At 42.1% G+C, this 15,153-nt stretch overlaps 1 protein-coding gene across 1 annotated transcript; it reads right to left on the bottom strand.

The window, feature by feature from the left end:
- Nucleotides 1-5,801: 5,801 nt before the first annotated feature.
- LOC139459005 (uncharacterized) lies at nucleotides 5,802-12,555 on the bottom strand. The gene is made up of 3 exons (XM_071240449.1): nucleotides 12,241-12,555; nucleotides 8,800-9,043; nucleotides 5,802-6,181 (listed from the first exon to the last, which is right to left on the bottom strand). The coding sequence occupies exons 1-3, from the start codon at nucleotides 12,553-12,555 to the stop codon at nucleotides 5,802-5,804; spliced, it is 939 nt and encodes a 312-aa protein (XP_071096550.1).
- Between the last annotated feature and the right edge of the window lie 2,598 nt (nucleotides 12,556-15,153).

The following is a 15,153-nucleotide window of genomic DNA, read 5'->3' as shown; positions in this document are numbered from 1 at the left end:
ATCACTGGATTGTCTGGTCCAGACTCGGATATTTACAAACCGCCGTCACATATAGATCGAATATTGCTGAGTGCAGCATTAAACAACAAACAAATAAAACAAACAATATGTAACACCGCAGGTATTCGAATCAGCCAGGTGGCTGTATAATAAAGTTCATGTGGGTATGTACCAACGCCCAGTGGGGGAATAACGATATCAACGTCGTTGTTCATATCGAGCTCTTTAAATACCAGGATACGTTTCAGCTCATGATATGCGACTTGTTTCTCTACCATTTAATCATCAAAGCACCAACAGGTTACCAAATAGCGCAAAAAGTGTCTCTTTGCATCATGACTAATCCAAATAAATATATATTTTTCTTTTAATCCTGATGTTTTGTCATTTTTGCACAATACATCTGTAACAAACAAAACAATCAATATGCAATATGCAATAACAAATCCAAACCTTCTGAAAACAAAGAGTATTTTATTTCCTCACATACTTTTACACATTGCCACATAATATAAATATAAAAACAAACACATAATGTTTATATACAGAGGTGTCATAGGTTTTAAAGATGTCTGGTTTCATTCATGTTATTTAAATTTATTCACGAATTGTAATTTCCTGATCAACGTAAAGAGAGTATACCAGATGCAGAACTTGAACTTCATTAAAAATATATAGCCTTATGCCTCCATTATGATCCAAAATATGACTAAGCATGACCTTGGCAATTGTATGTCAGCGAACTACGAGAGTGTTGAGCGTTGCTCTTACTGTCGACCACTGGTTTACCAAAACCCAACTCGATTATTCAGACTTCAGCGGTTTGTAGAGGATATTGCATGTGTCGAGTGGATTATTATGTTTTTATTACTTACTTCAACTTTCACACTGAAGTATATAATAAAGATGAATATTGCTGATTGCGGAGTAAATCAACATTCAGGTCTTTTACATAGTCTCATAGTATTTATGGTGAATTTGATCAAAGGTCCTACACAGTGCAAACCGAAAGACATTTAGTGTTGTATATAGAACATTTGAGCAAATATATGCTTCAGTAATCACATATTTCCCCCCAGTTGCAGTTGGACAAGTACAAACGACCTACAAGTACCAAGGACTATATTACAACGCCCACATTTTAACAAAGACTTAAACTGTAGTGCCAATGTAGCTATGTGGAAATAAGGTATTGAACCTTGCAAGAGCCTCTGTAATTTGAGCGTAGCATGGTAAAACCTAAACAGACGGACACTAATTTGCCAAGTATCATATGCCACAGGTTTTAACGGTATTGTTGTCTTGTGTTCATTTGTCCTCAAGAAAGTGGCAAACAGCATTAAGTACATGTACCACTTCCTAGGGCGGTATATGTATTAAGAAATGAGTCTCTTGTTACACGTCTGTCTATGGTACTGTCAACGTTCCACACAGAGAGAACATTGTTCTGTGTGCATTGATTGGCGTTACTTGGTACAGAAACCATGCATTCACGCCTTACAGCCATATATGTATCTTGTAACGTATTGTCTCTATACAGAAGTGAAACAGGTAAAAAACAACACGTCCATAACTTAGTCATGCTAATGCCCGCTATACTAGGGTAAATTTGGTTTCATTTTTTGTTCCTTTGACCTTGTTGTCAAACATGGGTCTCATATTGTATATTGTGGAATAGGTTTTCAAGAAAGTTCAACTTACGGTCGTAAAATGATTATTGTTCAAGAAGGTATCTTAAAAGTTGACACAAGTAATAAACCTGATACATCGTACATTAGTAATTATTGAGGTCCTGTGGCCCGTCCGAACATTATGAAGCATTGAAGTCCCTGGGCCCATGTGAACAAAATGAAGCATTGTAGTCTCGTGCCCCATGCGAACATTATGAAGCATTCTCCTGTGCTCAGTGCGTACATTTTGAAGCATTGAAGTCCTTTGAACACTGCGTATATCTAGAAGCATTGAAGTCCTTTGGACACTATGTACATTTTGAAGCATTGAAGCTGCGTGTCTTATCCGACATATAAACATAAATGAATTTTAATGTATAAAATACGCAATGTCAGGCTACAATAACAAGTGGAGGTGCTTAATAAACCTCATATAGATCCGGGGTAGAATAGGTCTTCAGCAGCCCATGCTTTCCGTAAAAAGCGACTGTGCTTGTCGTAAGAGGCGACTAACGGGATCGGTAGGTCTGGCTCGCTGACTTGGTTGATGCATGTCATCGTGTCCCAATAGCGAGGATCGAGGCTCATGATGCAAATCACAGGATTACTTGGTCCAGACTTGATTATTTATAGACCGCCGTCATATAGCTGGAATATTGCTGAGTGCGGCGTTAAACAACAAACAACAACAACCAACCATCATAATCAGGTTATGTAACATTTACGAATTCCTGACATCCAAGCCTATATGCCGCATGGTTATTTATACATCTGCATCGCTGATTGTACAATGGCGCTGTAAGAACATAGACTCTTTAGACTAACGTGAAAGTCGGTGGTGATTATTTTGAGCCTATGACATCTTTCAGTCAATATGGGCGGCACCCCATGTGAACGCCACAGAAGTACATTGTACTCTTGAACCTTATCATTCCCAATCCGGGCGGTCGGGTAGCCTAGTGGTTAAAGCGATCGCTCGTTACGCCGAAGACCCGGGTTCGATTCCCGACATGGGTACAATGTGTGAAGCCCATTTCTTGTGTCCCCCGCCGTGATATTGCTGGAATATTGCTAAAAGCGGCGTAAAACAATAGTCACTCACTCATTCCCAATCCATTGATCTACAGTTGAACACCAATAACTGTAAAGTGTACCGATACTTTCACTGCGCTGCTCAATACCTACCCAATTCGATCGAACATGTCGATAATGTACGTGAAAATCTATAGTAATTAAACAATGCTCAAGTTGGAAGCGATTATTCACCAGTATAGAACATTTTGCGGATTGTGTTTTTTGCGTGTGGTTTCTGACGGTACGTCGGTGATGCAGCAGAGGGTATAGTTATAGACCCTACTCCATGGGAATAAAGACATCATGTGATCGCAATATATATCTACATGTATAATGTTACCTTTTAGTAGACCAAAAGAGAGACCATTTTCTTCTTGCTGCATGTACGTCTACTGTTTTATTTCGTTTGAAGACGAGATATTTTTTCAGGTACAGCATCCAAACCAGATATTTATAAACTATTAAAACTATGAGGCTAAACATTTCTTTAAAGGAAACATCTTGCAACGATGTATTTATTGTGGCAGACAATTTCTATTTTATTCAAGAGTCTGAAGCATAATTATTATTTTTTCATGCATTTACCTGGACAATTTATTTTATTCCGATATGCTGCCATATTGGGTATGATAGAAGCTGGTATGACGGCAACACGGGTAGGGAGAGATCTACAGGCTCCCCCACTGAGATCAACCGTCTTATTGACTGCGCAGGATTGCCCAAGGGGCGGATCTTCGTGTAACGTCGTTACGTCAAGATAGGATTATCGCCCGTTGTCACTTGCGTCAACGTTACCTCCCAGCGTCAACTACGGCCAGACAGATGCATCAGCAGGAATACTCTGGTGTCGACGTCCATACTTTGAGTGTGCGTTTTGTTTTGGGGAATTGAGAATTCTTTAGGGTACACTTCATCACAAATGCTTGAAATTTGAAATACGGAACCAAAACAAAACAAACAAAAAACATAGGCTAAATCATCACCCAAACGGGTGATAGCGGGTTTCCGATGTTTGTCGCACTGCGTAATTTCAAAGATCGGTCCGGCGACCAGTCTGTCCGCTTCCACCTCGGATTTTTTAAAGGCATTATTGGGATATACTGTCTGCTCATCCATTTGATAAGCGGGTCCACAACTTATCATTCAAAGAACTAGTAACAAGATAGAGGATGCCTCAAGTTGTCTTTCAGGGAATAATACCCTGAATAAACAATTTAAGGCATCTTCTTGTGTTATTTCTAATACGTGACATAAGTTGTTGACACGGTAATCAAATGAATGAACAAAAGGAAAAAAGATGTGATGTATTAAACATCCATGCAGAAGCAAGCAGACTTGGCGTCGATCCAATCGTCATGACCGTTGAAATTGCGCAGCGCGTCATACACCGGGAACCCGTTTAAACCCCAGTAAATCCAATCTCCTCGATCAGCGGCGTTTGGTTTCGTCTTTTCTTTAAATGGTCTGTTTTACACTATATCCATTATCCAGATTTAATTTTGGTCAAGCATTTGCGATTAAGTATGCCCTAAAGTATCAACATTTGCAAAGTTGTTGTGTTGACTTTATTTGCTCTTAATATTGAAAAGGATTGCGAACAAGGTATTCTGGAAACTAATATTTTTAATTAAGATATGTAGATGTGTCACACTCAACGAGGCCACACTGTACGTTATAGCCTCTGGTTGCAACACTGAAAAACTCTTAATCACCACCACACCACTGACGACGACGTCTGATTCTTTATGGATAAAAGTTGTAAAATCATTAAAAAGAGTATATGAATTCAGTTAAATTGGCTGCAGCGGCAGAGAAGCAAAATAAACAACAAAGCTAAGCTAAATCTGACAGAAAGGAAGAAACACACAGTTATATGCAGTATAAGAACGGTCATTTTGGAACACGCTGACAACTATACATGCTATACCTGGTTGCTCGGAAGTTGTTTGATCACGGTTACAGGTGAGGTGAAATGGGGTTTAACGTCGCGTCCAAGATTATTGCACTTATATAGCGACGTGCATGCACGTGTATGTGTGTGTGTGGCTGCTTGTACTAGTCCGGACTGATGCCGATTTATAGTGCTAGCTCACTGAGATACCATGCCGCAGTTTAACATGAATACCCCACTCAGACACAGTATACTGACCCCGAGCCGACCAGTCCTTGTTTTAGCCCCTTAATGCCGAGCGCCAGACAGGGTAAGAACAAGTACCATCTTTTAACGTCTTTTTGTATGACGCGGCCCGGGATCGAACCGATCACGGTTACAACATTCAAGGCCTCAGTAAAGCTTTCAAAAAGTGTCATAGTAGACACATGGAGGACATATCCTAATTTGACGCATCAGGGACAAAAATGATGTCCGATGCTATTCCCTATTTTGACTTGTACCAGATGTTCCCATGTTTTTTAAGGTGAACAATTGACATGCCTTTGCATGTGTTTGTGACGGGTGCCACTGGTGGGGCAGGATAAGCTCACCTTCTCGCGAACACCCACTATATGATAGTGATTCATAATCACATGCTTATCTATTGGATATGGAAAGGGTTTTGTCGCTTAATATACAATAGTATACACCCACGATGCATGTAGAACCTTCATCTAATCAACTTATCCTATGTGGTTTTCTTAAAATACAAATATGAAGATGCATACTATTCTGTGTCTTCATATTCAAAGACGATGACACCATTGTTCTACAGACCGCCGTCGTGGTCTAGTGGTAGAGGTCCGGTGTTCGATCCCCGGCCGCGTCATACCAAAAGACGTTTAACGATGGTACTTGTTGTTACCCTGTCTGGCGCTCGGCATTAAAGGGCTAAAACAATGGCTGGTCGGCTCGGAGTCAGTATACTGTGTCTGAGTGGGGTATTTATGTTCAACTGCAAGATGGTATCTCAATGAGCTAGCACTATAAATCGGCATCAGTCCGGACTAGTACAAGCAGCCACATACACATACACATACACACACGTACATGCACATCGCTATATAAGTGCAATAATCTTGGACGCGATGTTAAACCCCATATCACTTCACCTCACCATTGTTCTAAAGACAAACCTGGCTTCTCTTCAGAACAGCGTTTGTATCATCAAGTATCATGTAATAAAATTGGGTAAACAGAATGGTTTTGTTCTGGTTGGGCAGGTTTGCTGCGCCCCTGATTCCCCGGGGGAAGTGTTGGAATTGACCCCCAGAGGGACCAGGAAGGTCAAGGACACTGTCCACAGTCCAAGGCCCATTGGCAGGTGCTTTGACCGTGATGACCTGATTCTCAGTGAATCCAAACAGAGCATATCCGCTAGCGTCGGCCATGACAGCATTAACATCCTGGGTATTGAAGATGTCTTTCAGAGGGACGTAGTCGCTGGTGAAGCAAGGGAGGTTGGTGGCGTTCAGATGATTTCGTTCACAAAAGAAACGACCCTCTGGAACAAACAGTGAACCAAACTGTGAACATCATTCATTGGAAATATTAGACTGTATGGTCCCATTAGAATTTTTTATCCATATAATTGCCTGTAATAATATACTGTTGTGGTAATTAAACATCGAGTTAATGACCTTTCCATGGAATTTGATATATTTTGAATATTGTGATTATCTTGTTGGAAAAATCAGTGATTAAATTATTGAATATCCTTAACCGTAAGTTTAGGGCGGAGTTGTTACAGACAGATGCATCATCACACTTACATTTACCTGCGAATAAAGAGTAATATTGTCTGTAAATATTGACGTGATCGGGTGGTCAGGCTCGCTGACTTGGTGGATGCATGTCATCGTATCCCATGTGTGTGGGTTGATGCTCATGATCTCAATTACTGGATTGTCTGGTCCAGACTCGATTATTTACAGACCGTCGTCATATTGATGGAATACTGCTGAGTGCGGTGTTAAACAACAAACAACAACTTGAGGAATTATGGAAATGACAATGATGCATATTGACATTCTGATCACGGCTGATTCACGTCGTTGTACTAGTACCACCTATCACTTTATCTGTGCATCAATCAAGTATTTATGCAAGGACAATGTATGAGTTGCAAAAGGGGCAAAAAGATTTTTTTCCAACGTCACAGAAAGTCAAGAAGAACACATGACTGGCCTTGGACTTGTCACAGCACAACAGGAAGACCGTCATATTCCTGCTAGCCAGTTAAGGGGGTAAACTGACTATAGAAGTCCAGTTTCCACCCTTACCGACCCTTACCGATCTTGGTTGGAATTCCGGACTTCGCGAGTTAAGAACTGTTTTATTACAAAAGAGATATTGGCTATCGATCAGATCGTCTTGACTGGGCGCCGACGTTTTGTTTGAAGCAAATGCAAGTGATATGATAGGTGGAATCTGATTGGTCAATGGGAGGGACATAGAAGGGACATAACTCGTAATAGCCACCAGTGGCGCTACGATCGAGCCTCGTTCGGCAAGGGTGGAAACTGGACTGTTATAGACAGTTAACGCCCTTGCCTCGAGAAGATGACTAGCCACCTCCTCATGTGGCCCCTGACGGCATCATCATCGCTTGGACACAGTATCAGTCGTAGCACCATCATACGACGTCCTCGTGCTGCAGATATTACAGCATATCGCACCTTCCGTGGAATGGTAGTGACCCAATCGACGTCTCAGATTATAGTGGGCAAGAATCGTACGACGTTGGCAGCGACGTAACTGGCAGATACTACTATTTATGGACTAGAGTTGACCTCAATACCTGGATTCAAGAGGTCACAGATAAAGAGGACGGGGAGGCATTTGCGATGACCGGAAAACAAACCCGGTGATCACAAATGACAATATCAACATTCAAGAATAAGGGGTTTAATTCTCCAGCCAGTTGCGTTACCATCTGAGCGTGGCAAGCCCCAGGAATACTGCCTCAACATGACAACGCAAGGCCTCACAGCGCCAATTGTTCAATTGACCAGCAACAATAATGTTCACGTCCTGCCATGTTCAATATGTTCACCGGATGTGGATCCTACTGAGCATTAATGAGACTGCTTGGACAGAAACATTCGCCCAACAACCGTCCCCAGCCAACAGCATTCAACTTGAAAAACAAGGGAGGATCCAGCTTTATTAAAAGGGAGGGGTCCAAAATATCAAAATCCTCTCTCAGTTCATTTTACTGCCTACGGACCCCCTGGATCAGCCTATGAACAAAGCTCCTCAGGAGGAACGGCGAAGAATATGGCTTTGTCAGGTGACTGTCTTCATCTCATTAGTGAGACGATGTGCAACAGTGCATTAATGCAGGTGGCGGGCATGCATGTTATTAGTCAGCTGGGACAACACACACGTGAATACCTTCAGCTGTACTACCAACGCATATTTCCAGAGGCATAGTGAAACATCTGGATCCCATGAAGTCAGGAGCCATTTGAACGTGTTCACTGTATTGAACCATTTGCGTGTGTGCATCCAATACCAGTTATGGTGACATACATAATAACTTAAGTTTGGTATTCGTTTTCGTATTCTTTCATCGGAATTCAAACTTGTGGAAAGTTTATATTGTCCCTTAGTTTATCATGATATACACCTTGCACCAAAACGTTTAGTGACGTCACAATCTCTTGCGCATGCGCTCCAAAGCTAAACCACCAATCGGAATCACCGCGAGAAAGTGAGTACGGCATAGATCTAATTAAAAACGCGTAATCGAATCAACCATATATTTAATCAAATCAGAAGTCCTTTTGGTATGGAACATGTTTTCCTGTGTATTTTGATGAGGGAGCACCTATGTCACAGGCTTTCCTATTTGCATTTGAGACGATATGCAACAACCGAGTACTGATATGGACGCTTGTTTCAAACCAGAGAGAACAGGTTAATTTGATTGGACGGCTTAAAAAGGCCATTCAAAGAAAAAAAACCTGTTATTTCTTTGAGGCCTTTCATTCGAAACGGAACCACAACGTGGTGGTAAATGGGCGCAAGGTGCATGGTATTTATCAAAGAAGAACCGAGTATATATAACACACTTGTAAATTGAGGAGGAGTCCTTTGTATCCACCAACAGCCCCATACCTGACACAACGACCACGGTTTTCTGGTACTCGGCCGAGAACAAATCCTCTGCGCCGCTGATGATCTGGTACTGTCCTCTAGACAAGGCATGGACTGTGTTAATGAAACTGAAGGATTTCTGATCAAAGTTAGTCTCGAACTGGAGCATGTAACCGGAAGTGCCCATGTCCGCCACCACGTACACAGCTGGCGTCGTCATATTCAAATCCTTCGTGCCCATTACGCGAACACCAGGCTGACAGGTCTGAAAATTAAAAAAAACCAATAGAATGAGAGAGATTTCCCTTTATATTTTGCAAATATGTTACAGCAGGGACTATAGTGGGGTTTTGTATTATCCAAATATTTATAAAAAGTTATTATTGTTTACCATGAATGCTTACACATGTGTCATTTGAGGAACACGTACTATTCATTTATTTATGCAATAAAGTGTCTGTCTTCTCCTGAGCATCATATATATTCAGGCACATTTCGACTTCGTCATAAAATAGTTTATAACTAAATACTGTAAAAGGTGAATGTTATCATTTTATCAAATGGTTTTAAAAAGAAGCTGTAGATAAAACTAAACTAATTTTATAAATTATTTAGACCTTAAAAAGACCATATTTAGATACAAAGGTTAAAATGTGAATGTTAAATGCTGATGTCCATCTGTTCTAAATAGGCAATGCTTATTGCCAAGAACAACATTTCTAAACAACTAAAACAGGTTAACATAGCAACGATTTCAGGCGGTGACAAATGGTAGAATACATTCACATTGGTTTCATCACCATAAACCATAATAGGAAGGAGTCAATGTTGGTATTATAATTGAGACTTAATTATCCGTCTTGTACTTTGACGAAAACTAAAATAACGCTATTATAGTATTTGATATATGTAAAGTCATCCACACATCATTTTGTGTAGGGGGAACAGAAGGCGACGTCGATTGCTATGCAGTATTACTTCCCTTAGCTATGCCTGGATCCGGTGATCATGATTGTTTATCTCACATTAGACAGAACGTGATATAACATAAATTGTCAATCACCTATATCGTTTATATACACTGTAAATAGGAAACGTTTGGCAATGCAACCATATGCGTCCTATTGCCACCCCAGTCTCAATTTATATTGAAGAATTACTTATACAACTACTAGCACCCTGTACGGAACAATTCCACTGACTCTTTAACATCAGAGTACATTCGTAAAAGTCTTGAAAGACAGAAGAAAGAACCGTTTGTTTAAAAGGCATATTATTATTATTGATTTTACGCCAATTACATTTTCTTCTTGTAGGCGACATGAAACAATGAGTTAATGGATGGTATTGTTATTCCCCTAACGCACGCTCTTATTCTCTAATTAAGCAAGAGGTGGTTTCTCAGAAGGGCATGCGCCGGGGGACCCGGATGTTCAAAGGAGAATGATCATGCATTAGGCTAAGTATGGCTACGACAGATACTATAGCCTCCATTAAGTCCCATGTGTCCAAATAAAAGTGTGTTAGCAAAAATACATGTACATTAAGATGTTTGAATAATATTTACTGTCTTCATATCGACAGAGCAATGATCTACCTAAGGAAGGACAAGGATTGGTGATAAAGTATTTTCGCAAATGGTGCGGTGTTTTTAAGTACGATATGCTCAAAATGTAGGTAAATATATAGATAGAAAATTGGACCATTGTTGGCCATGGCGCGATCCAACATCCAAGCTCTCATGTGATGATTTTCTTCCTAAGATGAATGGGAGCAGTGGGACAGTGGTTAAAACGTTCGCTTGTCAGGCCGAAGACCCGGGTTCGAATCCCCAAATGTGTACAACGCGTGAAGCCCATTTCAGGCGTCCTCCGTCGTGATATACTCACTCATACATATTGCTAAAAGCGGCATAAACCCATAACTCCCTCACCCACTATTAGATGAACGTAGATCCAAACATTGAAGATCGGTTTGGAATACATATCAGACATAACATGTGTTGATAAAAACGAAATCTTTTCCACAATCATAACATATAAAACAGTAACGCCAGAGAAAAGCCTTTCGCCGAAACAGATTCATTAACCTAAAGGGCAAAATAGAGGTGAAAATCATATGCTTGGATCACTGAAAATCAGTGATGACTCACAAGTTCTTCGCGAAAAGGGCAAGCATGTCCTGCCCTACCGGTACCACCCACCACACACACCATTTGCATAAAAAAATAAGTATTTGCTACCTGGTGCCATATTGCAGTGAGACCGCCTCCGTGGTTCGATCCCCGACCGCGTCATGCTAAAAGACGTTAAAAGATGGTACTTGTTGTTACCCTGTCTGGCGCTCGGCATGAAGGGGATAAAACAAGGACTGGTCGCCTCGGAGTCAGTATACTGTGTGTGAGTGGGGTATTCATGTTAAACTGCGGCATGGTATCTCAGCACACACACACACACACACACACACACACACACACACACACACACACACACACACACACACACACACACACGCTTGGCTATATAAGTGCAATAATCTTGGACGCGACGTTAAACCCCATTTCACCTCACCTATTGCAGTGAAAAGCAGATTAAAGTGTACGATTCCGACTGTTTCATAAGCAAGTGTTAACATGGGCCGCTGTTTCTGCCGGTTGATTGTCCCCGAGTTTTATCATAAGTTAAGAGCATTTACCAATGGTGCTGAGTCAACTACAAAGAAACGTTTGGGCAGAGACATTAAAACCGTCCATCTATTCATATAACTTTCACCACTAGTTTGCCTTTTACGCCCAGTGGGAGCTGCTTCGACAGATACACGCATATTCTCCCGCAGTGACGGTTTCTCTATTGATCACTACCAAATAGTGATTATTCCAGGCGTTCCAGGTGTTCGCGACAGCGGGGACTAAAATATCGGGTCTTCCGTTCACAACAAAGACCCGTGCTGCCATGGTAAGGTTAATTATGTACTATTGGTCAAACATCATACCAACCCACTACATTACACCAGGAACTACTGTGATAGTTATTTCAGTTTCTAATTCTAATGCTAGCCTTTCTCCGGGCCTAAACTGAAAGAATAGTCCATAGATGTGAAGTAATACTATCATCCTAATAGGCAAGTCTAGATATGTGGACATTATGGCAAAGGACTTCAGTCCCTTATAGGGACAGGGCGGTCGGGTAGCCTAGTGGTTAAAGCGTTCGCTCGTCACGCCGAAGACACGGGTTCGATTTCCCGACATGGGTACAATGTGTGAAGCCCATTTCTGGTGTCCCCCGCCGTGATATTGCTAGAATATTGCTAAAAGCGGCGTAAAACCATACTCACTCACTCACTCCTTATAGGGACAACGTGTTCTTATTATTTACATAATGTAGACATTTTGATTTAAACAAATAATTATTGTCTTAGAGACTTGTGCAGGTCTATTCCAATGCCTTTGAGACAAAATCTGACCTTCTCATAGTAGTCCGTGTGTTTCGCAAGCACCAAGTCCTGATTAGGTGACATGGGAATGGAGTCGAGGAGGACACACACGTAGCTGTTGTCTGGCTCAGTCTTCACGTTGAATGAGACACATGTGGGAACCCTGTCACATTCAACTCCACATTCTATTGGACTCCCGGCTCCGAAGGTGCAGAGGATGCTGGACTGGTTCTGGTACTCCATACTGTCGTCCATTATACGAACGTACATACCAACGCAGTTAGCGGTTTCCAGCAGCAGCATAAACACCAAGACACCAGGTGGTCTTGTAGACAGATGTTTCATCTTCTATTTCGTCTGCAAATAAAAAGATCGTACATGGCATCATTTTTCACCTACCAGCCACCTGGTGGTGTGTGCTGATTTTGACTCTACTGAAATAACCCAGTTCAAACTCAAAATTGTCAAAACAGTTCATGAAGAAATATAATGTTAAAACGGCGCGTTATGTCATGACACGTTCCGATACGACGTTTAAAGCGTGAGGTGAGGTGAAATGGGGTTTAACGTCGCGTCCAAGATTGTTGCACCTATATAGCGACGTGCATGTACGTGTGTGTTTGTGTGGCTGCTTGTACTAGTCCGGACTGATGCCGATTTATAGTGCTAGCCCACTGAGATACCATGCCGCAGTTTAACATGAATACCCCACTCAGACACAGTATACTGACTCTGAGCCGACCAGTCCTTGTTTTAGCCCCTTAATGCCGAGCGCCAGACAGGGTAACAATAAGTACCATCTTTTAACGTCTTTCCGCTCTCCTGGCGGACGCTCTACCACTAGACCACGAAGGCGGTCCGTTTACAGGGAGTCTGTGCGCCAATGGCCAGTTTAGGTTTAGATATTGTAATAAGTATCATGTGTGAAACTAAGTCATTGTGATGATGACGTAGAAACCCTCTAGCTCCCTCAGCTTGTGTGGTATACTTCCCATGGAGTGGAGAATGATAACAGGATTGCAAACGAATCTACTGGTCTGGGAACAATGATGATGTACATGTCCAAAAAAAAGTCAACATTGTTGTAATTCATTACACCCGATTGTCTGACAAAGGTCATTAAAAAATCCAAATCTATTACGGCGCCAGGGCCTGATGGTATTCGAAACCGGATTTGGAAATTGTTCCCTTGTGTCCAAACACCAATACTTCACTGTTTAAATTCTCTTGTGGATACAGGGGGTGTTCCGCCTTGGTTGTGTTGTGTTGGATAGACTACAGAAAAGTTAATGATTCTGTACCTCACGAATGGATTTTGAGGTCACTGGAATGTATTGACCTCCCCGAGCGACAACTTGCTTTACTCAAGTCCTCAATGAATTGCTGGTCAACTCAATTTGAGATGTATTAGCAGGGGCAGTAGGTGACTTCGGAACCCAATTCTATTAGAAGATAACTATAAGGAACCGCAAATGAAACGTCACCCCAAGTAACATTGCCTGAAAAGTTGTCATTTTAATATCTGGGGAATTTTTGTCAAAGTTTCTAAAACTGAACATTGCATTGTCCGGAAAAATGAAATTTGATAATAAAAAACAAAGCAGATGAAAATAAAACCGATCGTACAAACGCATAACGGCAACGGCCATGGTAAGCCGATGCACGTGAGTTCTGTGCAAATTGAAATGCACAGGCGTTTCCCCATTTCTTGCCCTATAAAAATCCACCCAGATCGGATAACATTCATTCGTTATTGAATTGCTACCACGTGTCAAGATTGACAAGAAATCAGCGACACCAAGTCCTTGGACGATTGCAAGCTGGACAAACCGCCCGGCAATTAGCCAATGTATTTCAAGTCCGCGTAAGGACCATGTAGAGGCTCGAGCAACTGTACTAGACCACCAACACTATAGATGGCCGACCAAGTAGTGGAAGACCAAGGGTCACTACCCGACGTCAGGATCGTCAGATTGTGCGACATCATCTTCAAGATCACGCTGTTACTGCTGCGGAAACTGCTCGACAAACCATGGGGACACACCAGCGACACATACGTGCGGACACCGTGCGTCGACGATTGACGAGCAGACACCTCCACTGTCACAGGCCACACCGAGGACCCAATCTGACACCACGTCATCGCCGGGACCGTTTTCAGTGGGCAACACAGCACCAGCATTGGCGCCACCAGCACAGGAGAGGAGTCCTTTTTCAGACGAGAGACGTTACTGTATCTCAACAGATGGCGGAGTGTCTGGCGACGCTGTGGGGAACGTTATACGAATGCTTGTGTTGTTGAGCGTTACTCGTGGGGTTGTCCGAGCATCATGGTGTGGGGTGGAATTGGTCTTGCACAGAGGATCGGCCCTGTGGCATTCCAGAACATTGGTCCAGGGTACATTGATCAAGTCTTGAGACCACACGCCATAACTCATTTGGCACGTCGCCGCAACCACGAGTTTCAGTATGATAACGCCCGTGCCCACACTGCGAGAGCAAAAAGAGACTTCCTGCAGGACAATGGCATCAGATCCATGCAGTGGCCTGCCCTCAGTCCCGATTTAAATCCCACCCCTTTGAGATTCACAGACGGCTGAATGACGTCCAACCAACCGCAGCTGAACTGAGTCAGGCGTTCCTCAGAGTGTGGGCTCACTATGGCATTCATCAACCACCTCATCCATTCCATGTATCGACGTTGCACGGCAGTCATCAATGCGCATGGATGGCGGACACACGAGATACTGACTTGTGATGCCATTTTCTCAGAGACTATTGTTGTGTTTCACTTTAAGAACATTTGACACTTTAATTTCAACCTTGATCAGTTTTGCCAAGTTTCATCTTTTTCAATCTCTTCATCTCTTTGTCTCAATGTACGTTAACAAGTGTTTGGACAAATAAGGTTTCTCATATTTCTATCCATGGTGACGTTTCTTT

Source organism: Haliotis cracherodii, unplaced genomic scaffold (assembly GCF_022045235.1).
Source record: "Haliotis cracherodii isolate W230 unplaced genomic scaffold, xgHalCrac1.p SCAF_1, whole genome shotgun sequence".
In the NCBI taxonomy this organism is placed as follows: domain Eukaryota; kingdom Metazoa; phylum Mollusca; class Gastropoda; order Lepetellida; family Haliotidae; genus Haliotis; species Haliotis cracherodii.
This window is presented reverse-complemented; position numbering and strand designations above follow the sequence as displayed.